This window comes from Manis pentadactyla, chromosome 9, assembly GCF_030020395.1.
Source record: "Manis pentadactyla isolate mManPen7 chromosome 9, mManPen7.hap1, whole genome shotgun sequence".
In the NCBI taxonomy this organism is placed as follows: Eukaryota; Metazoa; Chordata; class Mammalia; order Pholidota; family Manidae; genus Manis; species Manis pentadactyla.
Genome location: NC_080027.1, coordinates 14,857,578 through 14,883,585, shown reverse-complemented (window position 1 = coordinate 14,883,585; position 26,008 = coordinate 14,857,578). Strand labels below are relative to the sequence as shown.

The window sequence follows — 26,008 nt, the reverse complement described above, 5'->3', positions numbered from 1 at the left end:
AGGCAGTAAAAACAGCACTAGAGCTGCTCCAATATCAAGTTGCTGAGACTGGCCTTGGGGATCCTTGATGTCAGTCTGTGCAAACACACCACACAGCTAGGTGGTAAGTTACCTCCCTGCAGTATCCCCCTGTAGGTAGGCTACATCTTGCCCTGGTCTCTCACAACTCCCCAGATTCCGTAAAAAGCACCTCATGCTCCGCCGCCCTCCAATGGAGGCCCCAGCCATTGAGAACCAGCTCATCCCAAGTGCTTTGAATGAGTATGTGCCAAGATGGAGCTTGGGTACAGTTTGGGTCCTACAAGAAAGCTAGCTGAACAGCCTGCCTTCAAGGCTGCGTATCTCATAAAGCTGTTCCCAGCTTTATGTACCTCTTTTACTGTCCTTTGTCCTTTATTTTCCCAATTGAAGACACCCCCCATGCACCCCCCACCCCCGCATCCATGGCAGAGAACAACTGAGCCAGGAGGAGCTGAAGAAAACAGCTTTTTATTTGTTACTATAAGAACCAATTACAGAATCCGAGGTTAAAAAAACGGACAAAAGATCTTTATTTCTGAGAATTGGCATACAAAAGGCAAAGGGGACAAGGGGAGGGAAGGAAAGAGAGAGCATAGGCTGGGGTTGATGCCAGCTTAGGGGCCTCAAACTCCAATTAGGAAAGTCCGGACACCGGACAGGAAGAGAAACCCCCCTATTAGAAAAAAAAAAAAATAGACATGGCAGTCACGGCAGTGCACGCCCCCCCTCCCCAACCAGATACCACCACCTCTTCCCCTCCCCCATCCCCTTTCACAAAGGGAGGCAAAATTTTTAAAAAATTAAACCTCCCCAAAACTGTCCAAGACAACTGTGGGACCTACTCCCCAAAACAGGCTAGGTTCCCACAATGGGCCACGTTCCTGCAGTGTTCCCTCCATCACCAGGCATGGAGAAGCAGGGGACAGAGACAAGCCTTCAAGTGGTAACACCAGAGGGCGCCCAACCTCTCCAAGGACACACTCACTAGCCTCCTCCCCACCAGTCAAGTCACTCCTCATTCCCTTTGCTACTTGAGGGCAGGGAGGTTGGACGCCCTGGGCCCATACCCTCTAGCTTTCAGCCCACCTCCCCGACAGATGCTCAGTCCTCCAGGACAATGGGCTCATTGGTGCTGGCAGGATGTGAGGGTGCAGAGAGAGGGACGGAGGGCCGCACTGCAATCAGTGGTGGCTTCACCTTCAGGGGCAGGTTGGGCCGGCGTGCAGCTCGCCGCATTTCCACATGGGTCAGAGCCTTCCGCAGGGCCCTGGACAGAAAGGGGCAAGAGGGACAGAGAAGGCTAAGGCCTTTGAGGAGAAACCCCACAGTCCATGCTGCAGTTCTGCCTCCAGCCCATTCTTTTCTGGCATCCCCACCCTGCACCCAGTCTTCCTGGAGCTGGTCTTACTCAGATACCCACCAATTTTCCATACCCACCAGTCTGGGTTGTCAGCCTCTCAGCTCCCTACCTGGTATCTTTTGTGGCCACAAACACCACGGGATTGGGGGCATCAGCTGGGTTTAGTTTCTGACGCTTGGCTGCTGGCTGTGAGCCTGAGCGAATCCCTGAGGCCAGAGGCCTTCCATTGGCAGAGAATGGGACCCCTGCCCCTGCCATCTGGAAAAGGGTGGGGCAGCACAATGAGAGGGGCTCCCACAGACTCCTACCAGAAATAAAAGCCCATCCCTAGCAGCTTGGCCTGCTCCAGTCTGTCAACTCACAGTCTCATAGGCCCGTTTCACCATAATGCCTCCCAGGCCCCGGTTCTGGGTCAGCTGGTTTCTGTTGATTGGTGTCTTGGTACCCCGAGGTGTTTTTGGTTTCAGAGGTGCCTGGGCCACTACCAGAAAAAAAAGTAAAAGAAAACTCAGAGAACTATCATACTTTCCCATCTCCATGCAGTCTCCCTGGGCATCCCTGAAAATAGTGATGGAGAGAGGTTGGGCTTGGTGAGCAATTGCCAGTCTTTAAAAAGCACACAAGTGTGATCTTACCAATACAGTAATACTGAATAGCTTAGGAACAAACATGACTAACCTACAATAGCACAGGTTGTTAATCTCTGGACTCAGTGGGAGAGAAAAAAAAGTTGGGGGAGAGATAGTGAAAGGATTGAGAGCCTGACACCACCACACTGGCTCCCCATTCCACACCCACTCTATATCCACAGTCTGGTTCCCCATCCCATACCCAGATCTTTGACGATAGTTGCCAGGGGCAGCCGCACCAGAGGGTGAATCTTCAGTGGAGTCTTGGCAGCCTTAGGAAGTCGAATGGAGCCTGGAGAACGAAAATGGAAGTTTTTGAAGGGGCTTCACTGTTCAGGCCTCTTCTTGAGCCAGAAGCTTCCTAATCTCCTAACAAACCCCTGTAGCCTACTATCCCTACTTTCATTAAACATCCAGAGAAACACTGGTCTCTGGCCAAAACAACCCCAAACCTGCCACTAGCCCCACCACTCCTGCCCTTACACTCTGCCTTGATGGCATTTGCATTGATAGGGGCATAGGGTCTTCGGGCAGCCCTCCTCGGCTGTAACAGATCCCTGCACATGCGTCTGGCAAGACGGGTCAGCTTTGTGGTCTGCAGCAGGAATGTTTGCCTGTTTTTAGCCAGCAGCTTGGCCCGGTTGGCGCTGGTTGTATAGGGGGAAAGACTTTGGGCTTCAGGTCTGGATAAATGACCCCTCGAGTGTGGCTCCTGGAAGGACAAAGGAAAAAGGGAGATCACAGATGGGCACTGAAGCTCCCTTCTATTTTCTATTCTCTGCAGAGAACAATTTATTCCTGTCCAGTCTCCATTGCCATCATGATCTGATTCCCCAGCCTCTATCTACCACCACCTCCCATGAACACACACACACATCAAACCATCACCATATAAGATGAGTATTCTAGACTTCACAAAGCTCCTGTCAACATGCCTACAGCTCTCCTCCGTTTGTGCCCTATCAGTCCTTACTGTTGTGCCCCGAGCAGCCCCCTCAAGCTGGGTGGGGGTCTTCAGTCCCCCATACTTCTTCCAGTAGATCCAACAGGAAGCACAGAGGCGGCACTGCATATTGGGGGGACCCCAGGCATACCACTGGGCAGACTGTGTGGCTGTAGAAGCAGGGAGAGGCGAGGGAGTGGTGGAAAAAAGCATGCCACCTGAGCCCCTCAGGTTCTTGGGCCAGAGCAGACCTCTCACCCACCCTCAACACCCTTGTCCCTCACGGAACTCACTGTGGCAGCTCTCGCAAGTCAAGCCCTTCTGGAATCCAGCCCCATTCATACCAGGTTTCGAGCCCACAGAGATGATCTGATTGGGGTTTGGCTTAGTGCTAATGGGGGCAACAGTGGGGAGAAACCAGGAACTGGTCAAGGGAAAGAATTCATTTCCACCTTGTCTTTGCCCCTGCTCCCCCGCAATCACTAAGGAAAGCACAGCCTGGGGGAAGAAAAGGAAAACATGGCAGTCTGCTCACCCATCATACTTACTAGGTGGGGATATAGACTTGTTTCAGTTTGCTGTCTGCTTCAGCAGCTTTCAATCTTTTCTGCAGGAAGGAAAAAAAGAGCATTTCAGCAGGAGGAAGTTGTCAACTTCAAAGGCAGGGGTGGGCAGGTCTCTGAGCCAGCCTCCCTGGCCCAGACCATACCTGCTGAATATAGCGGTCTGTGGTTTTCCACATGTAATAAAACTGGACTATGCTGGCAAGTGACTTCCAGGGTAGCTAAGGAGGCAGAGAGGAAGGATGAGCTGACATTGGCCCCAGGTCCTGGTTCCCTCACCTACCGTCTCTTCCACCTTTCCTCCTAGCTGTGTCCACTTACAAAGTCCTGACGAATATCATTGAAATCCTTCCCATACTTCTCCAGGGCCTCCTCAAATAGCATGGCCTCTGAGGCAGACCATTCTTCCATCTCATCCCGACACAGCACCGGGCCCCCCTGGGGCACCAGGGTAGACATGGCTTTAGCCAGGTCATAGCCATTCCTTTGCAAGGTATCCATCGCGTGAAACTACAGGGGAGGTGGGAAACAATGTGGATGACCACTGCTGGTGAATCCCCTGGCACCGCTCCCCTGCTGCTCTTTAAATACTCCCACACCCTCAGCAACACCCTCATCTCCTGTCCCCAAGCTCTGCAGGTCCCTGAAAGCCCAGACTGCCCAACTAACCACCAACTTGTGCTCACCAGGGTGATGTCTCGGGAGGCAGCAGCTGCACTCATGTGCAGGCTTGGCTGCCGAATGGAGCTACTGCAATCTAGGGCTCTTGCAAAGGTCCCCACCGCCCTGAGGAAGACATTGAGAAGTCAAGAGAGAAAGGAGGAGAAAGCACCAGGGGGCTAAGGTACTAAGCAAGATGAGAAAAAAGGAAAACACTCATACCAAAAATAAATAAATAAATAATGTGCATCTCTAAGAATGAGACTCAGAACTATGTCCACACCTGCCCCAGCCCTCCTTCCCCATCCACCCACCCCTCACCGGGCCACCACGAGAAACTGATCAATCTGCCGGTCTGTTAGAGGGTTGTCTGGATCCCAGACCTTCATCTCCATCTTCTGTTGGTTTCGATTATCAGATTCTCCTGGGGAACAGGGCAATGGCAACAGCAGGGAGAAGACAGTGAGGGTACGGTACTGTCAACAGTACCTCATCCCTCCTCATCTCCTGGTGGGACTGTATCAGCCACCTCAACTCTCAGACTTCCCTTCCCAGTTGCCCCTTTCAGGTTCCTATGGTCCCATTCTGTCAGGTCACAGCAGAGAACCATGCAGAGTGTGCACTGGACAAGTCCAGGGCACACCATTCTCAGAGACTATGATGTTACATGACCTGGAAGCCATACAGTCTATCCTGTTACTCACCCTCTGCCAGGCGATCGGGGATCTCAGCTTGGTATTTGCAACCAACTCTGATCTCCCCCTGATCAGCAAGAAGTGTCCTCTGCACAGGGTCAAACACCAGTGAGTAAAAAAAACAGTCCTGGAGATGGGAAAAGAAAAGGTAAGCAAGGCAGCAGTCCTTGTAAGTAGGGGAAAGTGGGGGACATCCAGAGTTCCCAAGACAGGCTGTCAACCTCTACCTTATCACAGTTCTACCTTCCTCCTGCCTTTTGGGGCATTACCTGATCCCCTCCCTCTTATCCCAATACCTCTTTCTCACCTCCTTTTCCAGGTACTGGCTCAAGATATCTGTCTCATTCAAGAGGGTCACACTGCATTTCCCCCTGCAGGTGAGGTCAGAAAACCCTGGGTGACTCCTCATTCCCTCTCTGCAGCACCTCCACCACACCACCCCCTCCTCTCCATCTTCTAAGTAAGTGCATGCAGGTCACAGTGGACGATTGTCCTATACCGTATGTGGGTAGCTGGTAATGATTCAAATTGCCGAGAAAGAAAAAGCTCGCGGTGCTTCAATTGATGTCGCTGCTGCTCTGACACCCCCGGCTGCTTTGATTCCTCCTCAAACTCCCCTGGGAGATTAAGGAGGAAGAAACCAAGTCAGAAACTTATTCAGAAAGAGGCCCCCTTGGAAACTCCAACCCAGGAAAAACATTTCCTATCTCAGTTGTTTTTCTCACACTCCCCAGGCATCTGCCCACCATACCCTTACCCCACCAGCTTTCCCTATTAGCCCTCGCCTCTCTCCCCATTACAGGTGCTCCCAACTCTCTATCACTAGTGAGCCTCTGACAGTACAAAGAATGCCTCAGAAATACATCCCAAGCCCAAGGACCAATGCTCAGACACATTCATAAAGCACAAATCTGCCCACACCAGGCCCAGCAAGAGTATCACACTTGTCTCTTTCTTGCTAAAGCAGCCTGCGGTCCAGAAACCAGTAAGATGGAAAAACGTCACACAAGGTTGTTTACCAGTTCCTCTTTTCAGATTTCAGGAGACTCTGTTCTTAAACATCACATGCAACTCTAACTATCCCTCAGTTTCTACTTGGCTAATAATAGTTTGTGGGGCTTTCAAGGACAGTACCTCTCAAGCCAGTGCCAACACCTTCCTCACCAAGGAGCTGCAACTTGCCCTGAAGCCTCGGTGGAAAGAGTTAACTTGGCTGGAATCCAACCAAAGTAGGAGGGGGCAGAAGAGCCACAGGCCCAGGCTCATTGGTGCATTGTTCCCAACCTGGGGGGCAGAGAAGGAGGGGGGTGCCCGCAGCAGGCTCCACCCCTCGCCTGTGTGCTCCGGAAACCCTGTGCTAAGGCAAGGGGGACCACACCCCCACACCCCTTCTGATTGGACAAGGCCAAGGTCAGCCCCTGCCAGATGGGGCTGGAAACCCCAGAGGGCCAGAACTTGGTAGGCTTAGCTCCTCATTAACCCCTTTATGCCCAAAGGAGCCTGAAATAAGGAAAATAATTTAGGAAGGAGGAACAAGAGGAAAGGGAAAGAAAGCCAAAGAGGAAAGGAAAAAGAAACTAAGGAAAACAGAAGACAACATATTTTTGAAAAGAAGATGAAAGAACAAAGAGAAGGAAGCTAGGGCAAAAGGGAAAGATGTTAAATGGAGTGTAGGGTAAGACAGGAGGTGAGAAACAGGAAAAAGTGCAAGAAAACTTTCCTAGCTTCCTACTCTCTCCACTCAATGTATTCTTACCACCTCATGATAACAAAATAAGGCTGCTTCCCAGTCTTGCAGGCTTCTAAGTATAATCTCTTCCTCTTCACCTTGACCTTCACAGTCACCACCCACTGTCCCAACAAACCCAAAACTGTTCCCCAAAGGTCCTGCTTTTCTAAAGCTCTTCCTCGTCCTTACTTAAATATTACCATCTCTTTTACACACACCATTCACACAAAAAAACATATTAGGCCTTTCCTTATCATGGTCTCTCCACCCTGCTTCCAACCCTAACGTGGAAAAACAGGCCTCCCTCCACAGACTAGACATTTCCCACCCACAAACGCACACACCTGCCTTGGGCATGCTACCAGGGGAAATCCCTGCAGAGACATACCCAGGCCTCAGATCATGGGGAAGGGGAGAAAGGGGGACTGGGCTTGGGGTGGGGGGACGAAGACACTCACTGGCATTACTATCAGCCAGGCTGTTGAGGCTACTAGAAATGTCCCTTCGCCGGAAAAGGCACACAACCTTTGCCTCCACATTTCCATTTGCGGTCTGGGGGGTAGGGGGGGGAATGGCAGTAAAAAAATGGTTATTTGAAAGTCGACATGCAAAAGAGATTAACAGTGAATAAGTTTCTAAGGAATGTAAGTAGAAAACCCCAAGAAATCGTGAATAAAAGGCTTATATTTAAGGAGAGACTTCCAAATCCCTTTCCTTAGCCCCCAAGGGAGAATAGTAAAGTTCCCACTAAGCTCTCAATAGCCTCTCCTGAATACATCCAATGAATGAGTGAATGAATATGAATGAGCACCTCTCTCTCTTTTTCTCTACCAACCCGAAGTTAGAGACCTCAGAATAAAGAGACCACGGGGTGGGGGCGGGGAGGGGGGAACAGGACTCTTGCTCCACTCACCTTGTTGAGCTCCTCAATCCGTCTAACCAGGTAAGGATTGCTGGAAGAGTTCTCAAAATAGACGTAATCTGTAGTTGGGGGTGGGGAAGAACCGGGAAGATCAGAGGAGATGACAGAGCCAGAGTACCAAGGGAGGAGGAGAGAGTAGTCGTGAGTGGACCAAAAGGAGATAAGGGTCCAGGTACAGAGGACGCTGAAATGTGGAAGCGGAGAGACTGAGAGAAAATAAGGGATGCCCCCTACCCCCTCCACCACCCAGTTCTAAAATCAGACCCTTCACTCTAAAGTGAGCCCTAAGAAAGAAACGAGAAACACGGGGTCCTGTACACCCACAACTCAGCGATGGAGTTGCACCCCAGTCTGGGCGAAGCGAGCAACTGTCCACTCCAGCGCAGGGCCCCTACCTTTGCGAACAATAACGCCCGGGGAGAGGAAACCTCCTGGCGGCTCCCCTCGGGTGGCAGAGTGGTCGCTGCGGCCCTCCGGACCCCCCCTGTCTGCCCTGTCAGCTCCTTCGGAACCACTTTCCCAAGCCCCACTCCCCGACCCGGGGGCCCCAAGCGCAGCCCTGAGAGTGCCGTCGGGGCTGCCCTCAGCCTCTCTGGGGAGTCTCGGCGCCTGGCCGCGTCGCCGTCCCCGCACCCTCGCACCCTGTGCCCCGGTTCCGGTTCCGGTCCGCACTCCGGACCACGCCGCCCCAGACGCGGCTGCCCGCGCCGCCAAGTGCCGAGCCTCTCCGGTCCCGGCCCCCAACCTCTCCCGCCCTGGGCCCCGCAGCCCCTACGCCCAGTACTCACCCCCCACCCGGTACATGTTGGCCGCCATGGCCGTTCCCGCCGCCGCCTCCGGACGCACAAAGGGGTCCGGAAGGCTCGCTGGGGCAGGGATCGGTTAAAGGAGAAGCCCCGAGCGCGGGGCTGGCGTTTCGCGAAAGTCTCAGTAGGGCCCGCGCAGCAGGCACCTCTGCTGCCTCAGCCGTCGCGGTTCATCCCGGCCCGCGCGGTCGCAGCCGCCGTTACCGCCTCACGCCCGAGACGCCGGGGCCGGCGCCAGTCCGCTCGGCTTCTTCCGGAACGAGCTCGGCTCCCGCAGGACCGGAGCCAGGCTCCGGCTCCCCTCAATTTCGCCGAGCTTGGGGCTCTGCCGGCCGCGGGGTAAGCTTGCCGGCCCGCTTCGGGGTTCGCCTCCTTCCGGAACACCTTCGGCCGACCCGGAGAACAAGGCCCGGCGATCGGCTGAGGTCGGAGAGCGAGACCCCACAGCTCGGCCACTTCCGGAAGAGGTTCGGCTCCCTCCGGCCAACCGCGGCCCGGCGCTCGGTTATTTCCGCTGCAGCTCGGCCCCTCCTCCGAGGGCGGGTGCAGAACTGGGCTTAACTCTCTCCCCGCCGGAGCCCGGCAGCTCCCCCTGCGTCCCCGAAAGACTCGCGCGCCTTTGCGCTTCGCGGAGTTATTTGCAAGCGGTTTTGCCTATTTGCATGAATGGTTTATGCTCCCTTACCCTTTCCGCCCAATCCTTTTTCCTTTTATCTCCAACCCTACAGCGCCCAGCCGCACCCCACAGAAGGACCGGGAAGCGACTCTGCTTTTGGTTTATTGCCCCTCAGCAGGCGGCAGGAGTCAGGGCCCAGGCTGGGGCTTCCCGGCTCAGCCAGCGGGTCTATACAGTGTGTGCAGGGGTGCCGTTCGCCCCTTCCAGAGAAATGCAAGTTCGGGAATGTCTCGAAGTGGAGGAAAGGGTCGTCTCCTGGTCCTGGAGGTTCGGGTGGAGCGGAGCCACGCCGCAGGGGCCGGTGGGTCCCATCGGGCAGCTGTCAGACGTCGAGAGAGGAAGCGGGGGACAGGGAAGGGGTTCGAGAGGGCGTGGCGGGCGCCGGCCCCGCACCCCCGGCACCCAACACTCGCCACTGGAAGATGCTTGCGTCCTTGCCACCCAGGGAGACGAGATGGGAGTCGTCGTGCGTAAACCGGACGCTGGTCACGTGGCTGCCGTGGCCGCCGTACACGAGGCTCGGCGCCTGGGCGGAAAGGAACACCGACCGAGTAGCGGCGGCTGCGGAACCCCTGGCCCAGCCCACCCGGCCCTGAAATCCCTGAGGCCTCACCTTGGCGCGCGCGCACGGATACTGGAAGAGGTGTACTTTGCAGAAGTCGTCGGCCACAGCCACCACGCGCTCGTTGTGCGAGCGGCACAGGGAGTTGATGTCGGTGCCATCCGAGCCGTCCGGCCACACGCCTAGCACAGCAGCCAGCCTCAGCACAGCTTCTCCCCGCCGCCACCCACCCACGGTCCAGAGCTACGCTGTTTCCAGCGCTCAGACCGCCATGGCCACCCGCCGGCTGCGTTCCAGGCAATCCTTCCCAGTCCCCAGGACCGAGGGCTGGAGGGGCCTCCTGGGTTGATTCTGCCGGTTTCTTGACGCCCATCCCGCCACACACACTCAGCATTCCGAGCCTGGGGCGGGCTCCACCTTGTCCCCCAATTCATCAAGGTTCTGTGCCCCTGCACTCCTCCTGCTCACCATAGACATGGAAGCCCAGCACACAGGTGTACGTGGCCCACTCCCGGTCTCTGCTCTCATAGCGATTCCTCAGCAGCTTGCAGCCTCCAGCCACATCCCCTGGGGGAGAGGAGCCCACCCTCAGTTCTCATCCTGCCTTCAGGAAGCCCAGAAGGCTGGGAGAAAGACGCTTAGAACGGTGGCATGTGATCTAGCTACCTTGGTAGCCATAGACCAGAACAAAATCCAGCCCTATGTGCTTCCTGAATTCTCAACTGAAGTTCTAACCACTCACTTGTCATCAGTTCTCCCTGCCTAGATCAATCCCTCCATCTGCCCTGAAAAACTTTTCCAAAACACCCTTTCTTAATACATTTTCAACTCCCTCAAGTCCTTGTGAGAACAAGACATGGTGTAAAACTATGTTTTTTTTACAAGTCACAAAATTTCTCCTATGCGTATAACTCCAACAGCACTTCAACCCCATCTCCACCTCCCTATCTGACAGCCTCTCCACCTGGAGCTCCCCACATACTCTCCTTCCTCCCCTCCCAACCAGGAGCCCCTCCCACACAAAACCCACCCCGATTACCTCTCCCTATGCTCTCCCCTACTACCACTCACAGTAAAGGATCTCATAGTCCCCAGAATTGGACATGATGAAATTTCCATCCTTGGACCAGTCAAGGTGAGTGATGAAGCTGGAGTGACCCTGGGAGCAAGGGCCAAGAGATTAAAAATGTAGCTACCTTTTCCCATCCCAGCACCTCCAGTTAGTGCATTTAGACCCTTCAAGTTGTTTACCTGCTATGGCAATGCCCCACCCTCCAGCCCAGCTTCCTCACCACACAGCGGCCAAAGCGGCTGGACTTGGCACCATCACTGGAAACGCTATAGATGTAGATCATGTTGTCATGGGAACCAATGGCCAGGTACAACCCATCTACAAAGACAGTCACTCAGAGAGGGAACGGCCAGAGATGGGTCTGGGTCTAGGGTGGGGATGGCTCCCACCTGGGCTGTACCGGACCACTGAGAGCTGCTCATTGCCATCGGTGACATCAGACACAATCTCTCTGGTCTCTGTGTCCAAAACCAGCCACCTGAAAGGGAAGGGGGTGGAAAGTAGATATGAGGATACCTGTCCTGGGCAGGGAGGGGGTTGGCAAGTTGGAGAGTCTCAAAGACACCCACAGAAAGGCTATAATGTAGAGAGGTCGCCACTGCATTCTCATGCTAGGAAATGGGAAGTGGCTAAAGGCAGGTAAAAGCTGAAAGGCTTCTGATGCCATCTAAGGAGTACAGGGGCCCAACTACAAGGGCTCTACAGAGTCTGTAAGCCTGTCACTTCCCTGTGTTAGTCTCCCTTATGCCTATCCCATCCCCACTGCTTCTCTATCTTGAGCTGCCACCTCCTCTACTCCCAGGCTCGGAGGGGAAAGTGGCTGGGTGTGATGACAGGTGCCACATGAGAGCAGGGGAGGCCCAGGCTGCTGGGAGAAGCACTGAGGAGCAGGAAGGTGCAGCTGGGCTCCTGAGAGGCAGCAGTCCCACTCCCCCACTCCACCAGGAACCCTCCCTGTACCTCCTGCTGTCCCCTCCCAGGAGTCCTGGCTCCGTCTCACCTCCCCGTGTTCAGTCCTACAGCCACAACTGCCCCACTGGGGTGAAAATCAGCACAGACACCAGTCTCCTGGAGGACAGAGAAGGTGAATTCAAGAAGATGCCTTTCTAGTGAGGGAAGCAAGACAGACACCTTGTCATCTCGGTAACATCAAAGCCTCCTCCTCCCAAGGAGATGGGAGGAAAGGAACAGTAGACCTGGGGTGGAGGAAGGGTGTTACTGCAGCCTAAATGTTGGGGGAAATATTTAAAATACACAACCAGACCTGAGGCCTCCCAGCTGTGCAGATTAACCATTTGTTGCTGGATCAAGGGGAGAGGGAAGTGGAGAGGCAGTGCTCAGGCCTAACAGACGCATTGGCGCTGAAGAATGGGTATTTTAGTAGCCAGTACAGCCATTTCAGTACAAACTGGCTGCTTTGGGGGAGCAGAAGGAAAGGGTTGAAGGGGAAGGAGTGACAACTGTAGGAGTTATGGTTAGTGTGACAATGGGGATTCAGAGACACAGGACTCTACCTTGAGGTCGATACTCCAGGCCAGTGCATGGCCCTCCCCATCCCACAGGCAAAGCTGCCGGTCATGGCCGCAGGTGAGGAAGCGGTTCTGGAAGGGATGTGTGCAGAGTCCCCAGAGCTCGTCGGTGTGGCCCTGCAGCAGAGCGTGGGCTGTCACCTCTGGCCCTCCCCAACAGTTCTTCCCTCCCTCCTCTTCTGAGCGCTTGGCCCCCAACCTGGATTACAGGGGAGAAGCCCTGGGCCAGATCTCCTCTCAGCAATGCATTCTTCGTGGTTCCCACCAGCAGCTCAGAACCCAGCCCCTCAGCGATGGCCCGCACGGCTCCAAAGTGTTCAGGAATCTGCAGGATGGTGGCACAAAGTGAGGAGTCCACTGACCATTGCTCTTCCACCTCCCTCCCTCCAACCCAGCCCAGCCCTCACCTCAGCCTCTTGGAGGGCCACCAACCCGGGCCCCCACTGTACCAGCCGGCGGTCCCGCCCACCACCACTCAGCACGGTCCCGTCCCGCCGGAGACACAGGGCGAAGATGGAACCTTCATGAGCATGGGCCTGGGCCACAATCCCATAGGTCTCTGTTGGCAAAGTCCTGGGTGGGTCATGCTCTTGGGGTGCAGGGAAGTGGGGAACAGGAGCAGCCTAGGCCATCACAATAGAGTAGTAACTCCCAGCTGTGGAGCGCCTCTCATCCTCGGCTATTAGTCTCCTTGTTTATAGACTAGGCAGCTGCGGCTCAAAGAAGGGGGGGTAACTTCCTAAAGTCTCAAAAACTAAGTGGTAAAACTGGGATTTGAACCCAGGATCTGGCAAACTCCAAAGCCCCGGCCCTTCCGCCTTCGCCATGTTGCCCCTACCCTTCTAGACAAAGGCCCCACCAAGGCCTACAAAGAATTATCGACTCTCACGGTAAAAATACAGGAAATCACCCTCTCTGTTCCCACAGACCCTTTGGGTGCTAGACTCCCCAGGTACCCCCCACAACCACGTACCTTTGGCCCCACCCCTGCCTGGGGTCCTGGAATCTGAGAGACTCCTCCCCCAGGTGAGAATGTTCCCCTCTGAGTCACCAGTGAGAATGTCCCCATCCGGGAGGAACACAAAGCAAGGGATAAACTTGGGTTTCTTGTATTTCTAGGGGACAGGCAAGCAGAGAGCAGAGGTCAAAGGGAAGGACAAAGGCTAAAAGTCTAGGGACAGTTGCCAGTTGGGTAGCATTAGGGCCTGTAGTACTCAGACCAATGCTCCATCTCCACTCTGCCCTCCCCCACCAGCCTGCACCCATCCATGCCTCACCCCAAAAACACCCTGTTTCCGGGTGAGGGTTCCATTCCCAGGAACCCCTGCTCCTCCACTCCAGTTCCAGAAGTGGACATGGGATTTCCCACTAGTGACAATGCAGCTGCTGTCGCGTGGGTTGAAGCCAACGGCCAGGACTGAGTCATTTGTGCTCTGAAGGGAAGATACAAGTTTCAGCCGCCTCAAGCCCCAAGCACCCTCATTCTACTTGACTCCCCTCACTATGAATCCTAACAGCTGGTCTGCAGAAGTCCACAAACTCCAGGACAACCCTTCCTTCCAGACCCTGGGCCTCTAAGAGCGCTACTCTCAGTCACTCAGAATTAACCAACCCAGCGCTTAACCCTCCCAAGATCAGAACTAACACAGTCCCCATTGCACAGCCTCAGAGAGCCCAGGAGGCTCCCCCCAGGTAACCCAGCCAGGGAGGAGGTAAATGCAGGCATAAGTCTGGTGCTTTCTGTGCTCCTGCACTTCCACCAACCTCAGCACCCAACCTCAGTGCCCCTCCAGGCCATCTGGACCTCTCACCTTGATCTCGGCCAGCTTTGTGCCCCGGCTGCAGTCCCACACTGACAGCATGTGCTCGTTGGAATCATCCACCACACAAAGAAAAGCACCCTGATCCTGAAGATGGGGGACACATCAGAGAGGCTGAGTGAGGCCTAGAGGTCCAGGAGTTCATGGTCATTAGGCAAAGGATGCCACCACAGGTTGGGGGCAGAAGTGGACATGTCCCTTTCTTGGGAGAGCTGGCTGGGGCTCAGAAAGGCCAGAACTTCTAAGGCTTCCTGGTGCAGTACAAGAAGGGGGCTCCTGGGCAAGGTAGACAGGGGTCTAGAGGCTTTGGGGCCAGCTCACCGCAACTGAAAAGGCCAGGGCCCCCACACCCCGCTCGAAGGCCCCCAGACCAATCTCCTGCAGCTTCAGCAGCGTCTCTGAGTTCCAGATGTGAACCACAGGCTGCAGGGGCTGGTGGAGGAGAAGGGGTCAGGGGTGTGAAGGAAAGCCGGGATGGAATTTCATCCTGTCTGCCTGGTGTTTGACTTCGGCCTTACCTTTCCATCCTTATCGACTCCAGCTGTCTGTCCTGAGGCTACCCGAACACCATCAGGGTGAACAGCCAGGCTAAGTAGGGGAGGAGACAGTCTAGGGAAGGGGGTTGGTTTCTCAAGACCACCCAGGACACCTCTATGCTTGCAGAGCAGCCAGGCAACTCTTTTGCTCCTCCACACTACCCAGACCTTCTTCCTGCCAAGCCCACCATCCCCACGTCTATAGAGCTGCCCACTCCCAGGCCCCAGGCCCCTCACCATCGCACGCAGTCCGTGTGCCCCCGGTAATGTCTCTGGCCACCACCTCCAGGACCTCCTGGGCCTCCCCGGGGCCGGTATAGCACCACCACACAGGCAATAAAGTAGACTACCTCCCCAGAGCGCAGCACAAACAGATTAGAGCGGGAGTCACGACCCCTGTACCCATAACTGGAGTGGGGCTCATGGTCAAGGAAAAGGTCAGATCAAGGGCAGGATGAGAAGGAGAAGAAAGACAGAGCTTCTGGCTGGCAGCACCACTGGCAGAAGCTGGTAGGGGAGGATTCAGAGGGCTCCCTGCCCCCACAGACACAGGAGGAAACCATAAAGAAGGGGGTTTCTCATGAAGTTGGTTCCCAGGGGACTGGAGGGGGCAGGATACACCCAGTCAAGGCTGAGGGTCTCCGGGGGTGGGCCGCTGGGCAGCTCCTCAAGGCTGCGGATGCCAGACGGGATGTACATGGTAATGGGGCGGCCTCGAAGGAACATCTTCACTGAGATGCCTTCTAGAGAGAAAAGGTGGGGGGTGTCAACACTACCCTGCAGCCTCCCTTCCAGGAAGCCAGAGCAGAACTCTACCCACCACACTTCACAGGTCCCCCAAAATAGCTCCTGGGGCTGTAGCCCAAACTCTTAAGTCCATTTTCCAGACCCCTCAGTACATACCCAAATTGTAATTGCTCCTCCGAGATCCAGGACCCCCAGGGCTGAAGAGGGGATCTTTCCCCCCACGGCTGTTGGGAAGAGACAAAAGCATAGGAATCGGGGTCAGGTCCCAAGACCTAAGTGGGGAGGGGCAGGACACAAGAAAAGAGGTTACTCTAGAGACCACAGTCACCTCTGCAGGCTTTTAGTTTGCCTTCTGAAGGTTTAAGGGGCTTTTAGCTCCATATAAGAAATGAGAAGATTTGAGTGTTAAAGAGGGCTGAGTGCAGGGCATGAAGTCACAGTTTGTAAGAGGCAGTGTGGGGTGACAGGGAGGAGCCCCTTCCTCCAGACCGCCAGACCTCTGGCTATTCACCCATCAGTAAAATGGGACCGAGTGCAACCAGAATGCACACCAGCCCTGCCTTTCAGGGATCTGGGATGTAGCAAGAAAGTTCTTATTTCTCAAGAGGAAAGTGACAGGCAAATTCCAGAGACCACTGTCATTAGATGATAACAGGGTGATAATATCTCTTCGAAGAATAAAAGAGAGACCAAGGACAGGGCTAGAATGAACACTCAGGTGTTCTGGGGCCTCTACGCACTCTGAAACAACAATGCTTAGCCACCAGGATTTCCCATCACTTTCTAGAATTAAAGCCTGGTAGGGGGCTAGGGGTGGCTGAAACTCTGAGGACAGTCATCCATGAAAATCATGGGAGTTTTGGGAAAAGCCTCTTGGAATGTTGGAAGCTAGGTTGTGATATGGTGGCAAGGGCCAGGGGAGTGGAGTCAGGAAGAGTTGGGTTCAAATCCTGCCTCTGGCTGTGTGACCCCAGGCAAATGACTTACCCTCTCTGAACCTGTTTCCTCACCTGGACAATGAACAGCATGAGACCACCTACCCCCCAAGGATGTCGTGGGACTGAATGAGATGGAAGAGGTCGAGGGTTTAGCACAGTGCCGGGTACACAGCAGGCGCCCCAGGAGCACTTGTTCCTTTCTTCCTGTTGGGCAATGAGGTCCCCCCACCCCACCCAGGGAAGTGAGGTGAGGGATGTGGAAAGTCAAGAGCCTGAGCCTGGGGTGGGGCCGGCTGGGGGGAGCCTCACCCACCTCTCTGTGCTCCCTGACCGCAATAACAGGTTGGCCGAGGAAGCCGCCTTCCGGGAGAGTTTCTGTCGAGGCCGCTCTGAGGGGGATGAGGAGGAGGAGGAATTTCTCCGCGGCCTGGGAGAAGCAGAGAGAGGAGTTGAAGGTGATTCCCTCTAGTCCTGCTCCCCAACTGCTCCCAACCAGCGTCTGCTGCAGGACACTTACGTGTCAGTGCACTGCGGAGGCTGCACGAGCCTGAGGCCCCCCAGCGGGCCGGGGGAGCCGGTGCCACTGCCGCTGCCCCCTCCTTCAGAAGGGGACCCGCTCGGCTCTTCACTGCCTCCCTGAGGGGCGGGGGGCCCATTGCTCAGGCCAGCGAGGCCAGGGGGTGGCTGCATCTCCACCTCTGTCTCCGTCTGGGTGCCTCGGCTCACCAAGGAGGGACTACATGTGGGTGGCAGTCCTGGGGGTGCTGCAAGGCTGCCAGGGAGACAGTGAATCAACCTGATGCCCCAAGAGGTCCCAGGAAGGAGGGAGAGGGTGCGACAACACACATACCCGTCCCTCGTTGGAGCTGGTGTGCCAGAATCTTGCAGGGAGGTGGGGGGTGCCTGTAGCCGAAGCAGGCGAAGGGCTTCGGCCAGGGCCGCCTTCACCAGCTCCATCTCCTTCTCCTGCACCTGAAGCCGCCGGCTCAAGGACTGCAAGGCCTCCTGAGCAGGGTCCTCATCTGGGAAAAGGGCAATAGGCACTGAGAATGTACCCGCCACCTGGAGGAAGGGCTGAGGGGATACTGTCTCCCTGAAGTTTTTCATTCGTCCAACAGGACTGCCCCCTTCAAACAGCCCCAGGCTTGGAGGCTAGCCCAGAGGGGAGGAGACGGGTGGTAGAGAACCAAGGGCCTCCTTCTGGCAGGGCAGGCAAGGACCCTGGCAAAGCTCCCTTCCTGCTGCCGCCCCAGCCTCCGCAAAGACAGGGAGTACCACGGAGTTCTGGGGAAAATATGGAGAACTGCTGAGGAACGTGGGAACCGCAGAGGGAGGCGCCGTACTGGTGAGGGATGACAGGGCCCACCCCAAAGCCAGCTCAGGTCTCTAGGGAAGGCAAAGAAACTGAGAAGGGCGCACCAGGAGAGAAGGGGGACACAGAGTACAGTCAGCCTGAGGATCAAAGGACCAGGAGAAAAGATCTAGAATGGCAGGATAGGGTATCAGTGGAGATAGGGTCGTAGCGAAGGTCCCAGGGTAACAGCGGGGGTCAGAAGTAAAAAGACCCGAAATACCAAGAGAAGAGGCCCCAGAGTAACATAGAGCGCAGGGAAACTTCGAGTAGCCCAGAAAGTATGGGGGGGTGGGATGACTTTGTTGGAAGTCCGAAATGACAGTAAGAGCACCCAAGTAACTAGGGAGAGCGACCTGAGGCACAGTGGAGGATGCTCAGAGCCCCTGGGGCCGAGGAACACGCGGGGACGCCACCAGACAGCCGTCGGGCACTGGCAGCGGCCAACCACCCGGGCGCTCCGGGAAGGGGCATGCCGCCCGCTCCGCCCCGTACTCACCGGGCACCCCGGCCCCGTCCATCCGGCCCGCCGGCTTGCTCCGCGCGGCGGCGGCGGAGGAGGCGTCTAAGCCGCGGGGGCCATGGCCAGGGAGAGGGAAGGGGAAGCACCCAGGGGCGCGCGCGCAAGGGTCCCGTGCTACCCCCCCGGGGGCGCTGTCGGGCGCTGGGAAAGGGCCTGGAGAGGGCGCTGTGGAGCGGGGCCGGCTGGCTCCAGGACCCGCCGGGGCCTCGGACTCTCCCGGGGCCTCTCTCGGCTCCAGGGGGTGGGGTGGCAGGGCCGGCCCGGGTCCCAGCGCCGCAGCATAAACAGGCGCCGGACGCGGAGCCGCCAGGAAGCGCAGGAGGGGGGGGCGGGACGAGGGGGGGGGCCGGGCAGCCTGGTAACCCCTCCCTGTCCGGGTCTCGCTGCTCAGAACGGGGGCGGGGCCAACCCGCTGACCCCAGAGCCCCTACCGGCCCCCGCCCTCCAGACCCTTCCGGGTTCCCCGCTCCTGGACTCCCTGGGGACCCAGGCGGGAGCTTTGGCCCTGAGGCCTCCCGCGACAGCCCCTAGCCCCTGAGGGCAGGGCGGACCAGGTCCTTCCCACTTCCGCGAGGGGGCAGGGGCGGGGTCAAGAAATGGGTCCTCGTCCCCAGGGGCGGGACTTTCCCTAAGGGGCAAGGCCAAGGGATCCCGAACTGGGGCTGGCAGTGGCCAAGGCTGCGGGTTATTAAGGCTGGGCGGGGGGAGGGGGGGATTCCCAGGGTATTGGGGTCAGGGTGGCATTAGCCCGGCTCAAGCCGGGATGGGCTGACTCAGCACCCTGCCTGCCAGGCCCCCGCCGTCCCTGACAGCCCTGCTCTCCAGGGGCAGAGATGGGAGATGGCGCCGGTGTTGCCCGTGTTGCTGCCCCTGCAGCCTCGTATCCGTCTGGCGCAGGGGCTCTGGCTTCTTTCCTGGCTGCTGGCGCTGACCGGTGGCCTCACCATCCTCTGTAGCGGGCACCTCCTGGTCCAGCTGTGGCACCTTGACACCTTCTTGGCTCCCTCCTGCCCGTTCACTGCCCTGCCGCGGCTTGCCCTGGCAGCCAGTGCGGTGGCTCTGGGCACAGGACTGGTGGCTGCAGGAGCCAGCAGGGCCAGCCTGGATGCAGCTCAATACCCTCCCTGGCGAAGGATCCTGGGCCCGCTGCTGGGAGCTGGCGTTGCTGGGGGCGAGGGGCTCCTGGTCCTCGCCCTGGGGCTAACCCTGGCTTTACCTGGGAGCCTGGACATGGGGCTAGAGGAGGGCCTGGGAACTGCCTTGGCTCACTACAAGGACACAGAGGTGCCCGGACACTGCCATGCCAAACGGCTGGTGGATGAGCTGCAGCTGAGGTACCACTGCTGCGGGCGCCACGGGTACAAGGATTGGTTTGGGATCCAGTGGATCAGCAGCCGTTACCTGGATCCCAATGACCAGGATGTAGTTGAGTGAGTGCTTTGCTGGCCCCTTCCTCCCCAACCCCCTCCATCCCCCAAGCCTTGCTGTTTTGCTGCCTTGAAACCCTACCTCACCCAGACAGGCAATAAATAGAGCATAGCAATCGAATGAGCTACAACTCTGCCATTTATCAGCTGTATGACCTGGACATGTTACCAAACTGCTCTGGGTCCATTTCCCCATCTATAGAGTGGAGATAATAATAGTACCTATCTTACAGAGTTGTTGTGAAGATGGATGAATTATGTATGCCTGGAGTGTAGTAAAGCAGTCCGTAAAGGTCTCACTCTGATTTTTCCCTTCTCCCTGCTCACAGCTTCTCCCCCAGACCCCTACTTTCAGACATCCTAACACCCCGCCCCTCCCTTTGCAGCCGGATCCAGAGCAATGTGGAAGGCCTGTATCTGATTGATGGGGTCCCTTTCTCCTGCTGCAACCCCCACTCACCCAGACCTTGCCTGCAAAGCCAGCTCTCAGACCCTCACGCTCACCCACTCTTTGATCCCCGCCAGCCCAACCTAAACCTCTGGATCCAAGGATGCCACAGGGTGCTGCTGGGACACCTGGAGAACTTGACGAGCACGCTTGGCAGCATGCTGGCTGTCACCTTCCTGCTGCAGGTGAGTCAGCACTGTCTGAGGCCTCCCTCCATCTGGGCCTCTTCATGCTTCCAACCCTGGGGCCTCTGGAACTACTAACCCTCATGGACCTCTTTCCCCTTGCTTTCCCCACAGACTCTGGTGCTCCTGGGCCTGCGGTACCTGCAGACGGCCCTGGAGGGGCTTGGAGGAATCATCAATGGGGAGGGAGAGACTCAGGGTTATCTCTTTCCCAGTGGGCTAAAGGACATGCTGACAACAGTGTGGCTACAGGGAGGGGGAGCCCATAGGCCAGCACCTGAGGAGGTCCCACCAGAAGAGGCACCTCCTAAAGAGGGTCTACCTGAGACCTAATGGCCTGGAGCTTGGGTGGGAATTGGGAAGGAGGAAGGGGAGGGAAGGACAAGATTGGAAACCCAACAACTCCTCACTGAGGTTCCAGGTGGAGGAGCAGGGCCCTTAGATTAGAGGTGTTAAGCATAGCCAGTGAACTGCACGGGGGTAGGAGAGAAACCACATGTCCTAGGGCCTAGCCCCTGTGGCCAGAGCCACCAGGGAACAGAAGAAAACAGGGTGGCAGGAAAATGACATGGGAAAGCCTGGAGATGGCTCCTGATGCATACTTAATAAAGTATTTGGACTGAAGCCCACTCATCTTCTTCAAGGGGATGGGGGCCCTGAGAGAATGGATTTCTGTCAGACAGGGAAGCCAGGACTCCAAGGATCAGAATGCAAGAACCACACATGGAAATGAAGGAAAATCAAAGACCCCCCCAAGGGTTGAGATTGTTTATTCTGGAGGTAGGAGGGGGTCAGCATGCTCAGGTGGGGAGGGTCCAGCCCACTCCTCCAGCCCCCCAGTGCATGCCCAGCCCCAATAAGTTACTTAGCTGCCCTCCCTCCTGCATCTCTCTGTCCTTCTGCTCCACCCCCAACAGGGCAGACCTGGCTCAATACAAGGGCTGCTTGTCCCAACCTGTGGGCAGTGCCACATGGCACGGTGGGGGAGGGTAGAAGCAGCTGGGCCACAACCTGGGGCTGAAGGGGCCAAGGGACTCCCCCTGGTCTGAGAGGTCAGGACTCGGCAAACCGAATCCCGGGCAGGCCAGGGCCCAGTCCCACAGGTCTGTGCCCAGTGAGGTGGTAGTCAGGGTGGGGCCGCCATCACACCTCAATGGCTGGATCTGAGCCTTGGCCCTGCCGCTGTAGCTGCTCTTCCTGCTTCATCTTGGGCTTCTCTGTTCGTGTATGCCACACCAGAACCTGTCCCAGGAGGGTTTCAGTTAGAGCCAGGCCCAGCCATAGCCAGGCCTCTGGGGCCCTCAGCACACAACAGATTCTCCAGCCCTCCCTATACACACTGTGTGGGCTGCCAAGGGTGAAGGGCAGAGTCGGGGGAGGCTTTAGAGCATCTAAAATGGGGCCTTACCGCCTCACCCTCTCTGGGCCACACGGGTGCCCAGGACTGTGGGAGACAGTGGTAGCAGACCACTTCCCTTCCCTCGCCCCCACCTTCCCCATGAGTAGAGTAAGCAAGGTTGAGTCTGAGATCTAGAGTCCCTCCTGCTTCAAACCCCCATACGCTATCCTCCTCCCCAGGAACTCACTCTACCTCTCCCATCACTCATCCATTCCGGAGCCAGGTTTCTGTGCCCACCTCTATCCCCTTACCCGAGTGCAATTGGCAGCCCGGGGCTCCAGGTCCTTGGTATCCACAAGGTGGCTCAGGAGACTGCTCTCCAGGTGGCCCCGGGGAGCAGCACCATCAAACTGGGCATTGGGCTTAGCCAACAGCAAGGGCAGGGCAACAGCAAATCCTGCCATATCCACTGGAAAGGGCCTGTTGGGCTCCCATGCTGTGTGGAAGCCCACAACCCGGCCATCCTGTACCCGAGGTCCCTCGAATCGCAGGCCACCCACCAGCCCCACAGGCCACACTGAGACACCACGGGTCCAGCGCATCTAACAAAGGTCAAAGAGAAGAAACAGACAGGGGTGGCCCAGAGGAAAGGGAAGGACCACTTGGGTCACTCTGCTCCACTGCTCCCCACTCCCCACTCCTCACCCAGTGGCCTAGAGCAACCCTGATAACCAGGGCAACAGATGAAGCTGACCGCACCTGGCTGCCTTCCCATCCCCATCCCAGTGCTCACCTCCTCAAAGAGTTCCCGGCTGTAGGTGTTGTCATCATCAGCAAAGTACACGACTCCCCGGGTCCCTGGAGGGGGTGGGTCCTTCTCTCCCCCGACAGCACCTCCTCCACCCCTCAGCCAGTCCAGGGCCCGGTTCCGTTGTTCTACACCTCGGGGCCGAACCCAGCCTGGCTCTCCCTCCCGGAGCCGCTGGGCCTTGGGGGTAAGGACCGCCAGGTGTGTGAAGAGGAGACCAGAGGCAGCCAGCAGCCCTGAGACCAATGGGGTGGGGCCCTCAGCGTCCTCCACCAGCAGCCAATGCAGCCGGGGCACCAGGCTCAGTGTCTGGGACAGCCGCACCAGCTCTGCCTTCTGTACAAGCCTGCAAGGGGAAAACGCGGCAGGAGGGAAGGCGGTAGGCGCCATGTGCCACTCCAGCCCGTATACATAGTTGCTCCCGGGCCACTTCTAGCATCCCCCATGGCCTTTCCCCAACCAATAGCCAAACTGCCCTTCCTGCTTGTCAGCCTGACACTGACACCTGCCCTGTTCTTCCAGTCTGTGTCTGCCCCCAGCTTCAACCCCAGGGCTCTGGCTGTGGGAGACTCTAAGTTAAGGGCACACGCTTTGGAATCAAAATATCAGTTCAATGCCAGCTTTGTAACTTATTAAATGAGACAACTGGGCAAAATGGCTCCAATGTCCCCAAGCCTCAGTTTCCAGGACTGTAAAATGGGAATAACAGTACTTTACAACAATGTTGTCTTAAAGATTAAGTAAGAAAACGGCCTTCTAAAATACCAATAGGACCAGGTTCTCTTCCTCCTGTGTTTGTGTTACCAGGTAGAGGAATTTAGAGAAACTTCTTGGCTCATTCCTCTCCAGGGGAGGAAGATTTATCTGAGTTTACACAAAGAACTGGGAAGGTGTGGCCCAGTCACTTCCAGGCTTCTTTAGCCTTCAAATTGGCCTGCCCGCCTCAGGGTTGGTGGTTTGTGTGAGGAGAGGGTGTAGAGTTGCCCATGCCTAGATGGGTCAGCCATGTATTAGCAGGCCCTCTGGTTACAGATCCAAAACCATGTTCCCCAGTTGATTTGCATCAGTAATAAAGCTACAATTTAATTAAAAAAAAAAAAAAAGAAAGAAAGGTAAAGCCCTTAGCACAGTGCCTAGTAGAGAGAAACCACACTGTAAATAATAACTGGTGTAACTTTTCCTAGATTCTGGTATGACTGTAGGGCCAAGCCCTTTTCTGCTTCAATTTTGTCAGTTCTCAAAGTTTCTCACCCTAAGGATTTCTAAGGAGGGAGAGTGAATTCATTGGCAAGTTCAAAATCTTTGGAATTTCATTTTCCTATCATAAAATTTCTCAGGAATTTTGTATTCTACTTCAGAGTACTTGCCTATTTTAATAGAAAAACGACCATTTTCCCACAAATCTTTGAGTAAAGATGTGGTTCATTTACCCTGCCGTTTGTTATTTCCTAGTTTGGGGAGCATCCCTTACCAAGTGCCTCCCCAAATTCATCATTAACCCCAACCTCTTAGTCCATGCAGGCCTCTTGGGTATACCAGAGCCCATACCTGGCATAGGTGGGGGTAACAACATAGACAGTAGGCAGGGCCTCAGGTTCAGGGGGCTGGGCAGGGGCAGGCGGTGGGCGACGGAGATCCGCTTGCAGCTGGGAAATCCTCAGATCCTTCTGTCGAAGCTGCTCTGCTGCTGCCCGCAGAGGAGGGAGGCAGTCACATGGCTGGCCTGGTCCCAGGAAGCAGGGATGGGGGCAGAGAACCACAGCATATTCAGCCTCCCAAAGGGCCACAACCTTCTCATTCAATTCCTAGCCAAGGCAGGAATCTCCCCCACAAGTTCTCTAACAGCATTTTCTACACCTCTAGTGGTAAGGACCTCACTGCCTCAATTAGCAGACCCTGTCCAACTTTAATAATTTAAATGTTACAACTTTCATTTGGATATTGAGCTGATTATCTGCCTCCATCCTTTCTACCTGCTGGTCTTAATTGTGCCTTCTGGAGCCATAAAGAACAAGTCCATCTCCTAAAACAGGACAGACTTTCAAATACCTAAGGATCATGCAATGGTCCTGTCTCTAAATCCTGCATGAAAGGCAGAGTTCAGACTGCTCCCTTGGCTGTGTGACCAGAGACTCATTACATTTATTGATTCCATTACTGAATAAATATTTAATGCTCCTCCTAGAAGGCACTGTCTTAGGTGCTGGGGATACAACAAGGAACACAGCAGATACGGTCTCTGCCCTCACGAAGCTTTCAGTTTTGTGGAGGAGGCAGACAAGAAGCAAAGAGACAAATTAATAAAATCACTATAAATTGTGATAAGGACCATGAAAGAAATACGATACAGAATAAAAGAGAATCTAGAAAAAAAGTGTTACTCTAGCCAAGGTGGTCGGGGAAGGCCTCTGAGGCGGTGACATTTGAGCCGGGACCTCTAGGATGAGAAAGCAGCAGCTGGGAAACAGCTGGGAGAAAAGCGCCGCAAGAGGAGGGAACAGGTTATGAGCTTGATAAACGCAACGAGATTTTCAAGAAAATGTCAGGAAGCTAGGGTGGCCCCAGTGGAGCGAAAAATGGGGTAGTGAATGGGGTTGGAAAGGCAGACGGCGGCAGGATCATGCGGGGCCCCGCAGGGTCTGGAAAGGAGTCTGGATTTCATCCCAGGTGCGGTGGAAAGCCGCGGTGCATTCTAGAGAGGGGAGTGCACCCGGCGGCCGCAGAGGGCTGTCGTAGGGCCGAGCTGGAGGAATGGTGTCTGCGCGGAGGTTCATCCCCAAGGCGGGACTGGTCGGCCAGTCGCACCCCCGCCCGGCCCCGCTCACCGAGCTGCACCAGCGCGTAGAGGAGACCAGCGATCGACACCAGGAAGTAGGCGAGAAACACGTTCTTCAGCTTCAGCTTCATGGTCGCACCGCCGCCGGCGCGGGGGCAGGCGGGGTCCCGCCCGGGCGACGGGTCCCCGCCCCGCGCCCGCGCCCGCGCCCGCGCCCGCGCCCGCCAGCCTGCAGGCCCCGCCCCGCGTCCCGCCCTCCTCACGCTCCCCTCTATCAGCTCCCGGCGGCTGGGGCTACGGCGCCCTCGCGAGCTCACTTCCGGTCAGTCCGCAACCGCCCCCAAGGTAATTTCCGGTCCCTCAGCTCGTTATGGGGATCACGGGAGTGACGTCATATCCGACCCATCAAGAGCCAGTGGCCCGCTGACAAAAGCCCGATGGCAGCACGTGGGGCTTTCAGACCTCCCCTTAAACCCCAGTCCCTGTGCCCATATTCTCTCCTTTATATTCATTCTTTAATCCATCAGTCACAGCGCCCCATAGCTCGTAAATTTGGGGCCTTATGTGCCAGGCTTGTCTCATATAATCCTCACTATAAACCTTCAAAACAGATGGTATTGTCCTCACTTTATAGGTATAATTGTTTGACAAAAGTTATATAACTGCCGTTGTGAAGATTTGTCCCTTCTAGATACCCGATTCCAGGATCTGTACTATTTCCTCTGAACCACATTTCTTAAAACAGATTACGCTGGGGGTAAAGGCAAGGATGGCTGTCAAGACAATAGGCCATCTTGGCAGGAGTTGATTAGATTTCTTGAGCTGAGGAATTCAATGAACACATTCCCTAATTCTTAACAGGCACAAGCTGTTAACATTTTTCCTAAAAAAAAAATAGTTTCTTGTAAAATAATCTGTAAGATGAGAAAACTTTCCTGTCCCT

The 26,008-nt window shown here is 55.9% G+C and overlaps 4 protein-coding genes across 16 annotated transcripts; 1 reads left to right on the top strand and 3 right to left on the bottom strand.

Moving 5' to 3' along the window:
• Positions 1–473: 473 nt before the first annotated feature.
• Positions 474–8,827, bottom strand: MTA2 (metastasis associated 1 family member 2). Of its 3 annotated transcripts, none has more exons than XM_036925891.2 (19): positions 8,311–8,827; positions 7,514–7,581; positions 7,059–7,152; positions 5,371–5,488; positions 5,179–5,242; positions 4,881–4,998; positions 4,498–4,600; positions 4,203–4,302; positions 3,838–4,026; positions 3,663–3,737; positions 3,502–3,560; positions 3,247–3,344; positions 2,984–3,123; positions 2,494–2,722; positions 2,213–2,302; positions 1,744–1,862; positions 1,491–1,639; positions 1,089–1,288; positions 474–694 (listed from the first exon to the last, which is right to left on the bottom strand). In XM_036925891.2, exons 1-18 carry the CDS (start codon positions 8,336–8,338, stop codon positions 1,123–1,125), a joined length of 2,007 nt encoding a protein of 668 aa, XP_036781786.1. In that variant the 5' UTR covers positions 8,339–8,827; the 3' UTR covers positions 474–694; positions 1,089–1,122. The 3 variants fall into 3 exon arrangements, with proteins under 3 accessions (XP_036781786.1, XP_036781797.1, XP_036781822.1); XM_036925902.2 differs by having other exon boundaries at positions 1,108–1,288; XM_036925927.2 differs by lacking the exons at positions 474–694; positions 8,311–8,827 and adding an exon at positions 7,918–7,941 and having other exon boundaries at positions 781–1,288.
• A 261-nt stretch (positions 8,828–9,088) lies between these two features.
• EML3 (EMAP like 3) lies at positions 9,089–18,353 on the bottom strand. 10 transcript variants are annotated; one of them, XM_036925853.2, is made up of 22 exons: positions 18,059–18,353; positions 17,059–17,230; positions 16,726–16,980; positions 16,522–16,635; positions 15,427–15,494; positions 15,143–15,266; positions 14,761–14,931; positions 14,506–14,575; positions 14,309–14,419; positions 13,979–14,074; positions 13,445–13,600; positions 13,141–13,282; positions 12,575–12,726; positions 12,367–12,492; positions 12,153–12,284; positions 11,639–11,706; positions 11,028–11,116; positions 10,859–10,956; positions 10,638–10,725; positions 10,035–10,133; positions 9,618–9,748; positions 9,089–9,530 (listed from the first exon to the last, which is right to left on the bottom strand). In XM_036925853.2, the coding sequence occupies exons 1-22, from the start codon at positions 18,078–18,080 to the stop codon at positions 9,327–9,329; spliced, it is 2,688 nt and encodes an 895-aa protein (XP_036781748.2). In that variant the 5' UTR covers positions 18,081–18,353; the 3' UTR covers positions 9,089–9,326. The 10 variants fall into 10 exon arrangements, 6 of the variants coding, with proteins under 6 accessions (XP_036781748.2, XP_057362971.1, XP_057362972.1 ...); XM_057506988.1 differs by lacking the exon at positions 18,059–18,353 and adding an exon at positions 17,916–18,050; XM_057506989.1 differs by lacking the exon at positions 18,059–18,353 and adding an exon at positions 17,916–18,050 and having other exon boundaries at positions 10,638–10,714; positions 10,859–10,904.
• Positions 18,354–18,785: 432 nt separating this feature from the next.
• On the top strand, positions 18,786–20,798 carry ROM1 (retinal outer segment membrane protein 1). Its single transcript, XM_057506996.1, has 3 exons — positions 18,786–19,512; positions 19,896–20,142; positions 20,257–20,798. Exons 1-3 carry the CDS (start codon positions 18,923–18,925, stop codon positions 20,473–20,475), a joined length of 1,056 nt encoding a protein of 351 aa, XP_057362979.1. The 5' UTR covers positions 18,786–18,922; the 3' UTR covers positions 20,476–20,798.
• Positions 20,799–20,896: 98 nt separating this feature from the next.
• Positions 20,897–25,284, bottom strand: B3GAT3 (beta-1,3-glucuronyltransferase 3). Of its 2 annotated transcripts, none has more exons than XM_036925938.2 (5): positions 25,115–25,284; positions 23,838–24,012; positions 22,275–22,635; positions 21,793–22,083; positions 20,897–21,384 (listed from the first exon to the last, which is right to left on the bottom strand). In XM_036925938.2, the coding sequence occupies exons 1-5, from the start codon at positions 25,194–25,196 to the stop codon at positions 21,286–21,288; spliced, it is 1,008 nt and encodes a 335-aa protein (XP_036781833.1). In that variant the 5' UTR covers positions 25,197–25,284; the 3' UTR covers positions 20,897–21,285. The 2 variants fall into 2 exon arrangements, with proteins under 2 accessions (XP_036781833.1, XP_057362981.1); XM_057506998.1 differs by having other exon boundaries at positions 23,838–23,973; positions 25,115–25,282.
• Between the last annotated feature and the right edge of the window lie 724 nt (positions 25,285–26,008).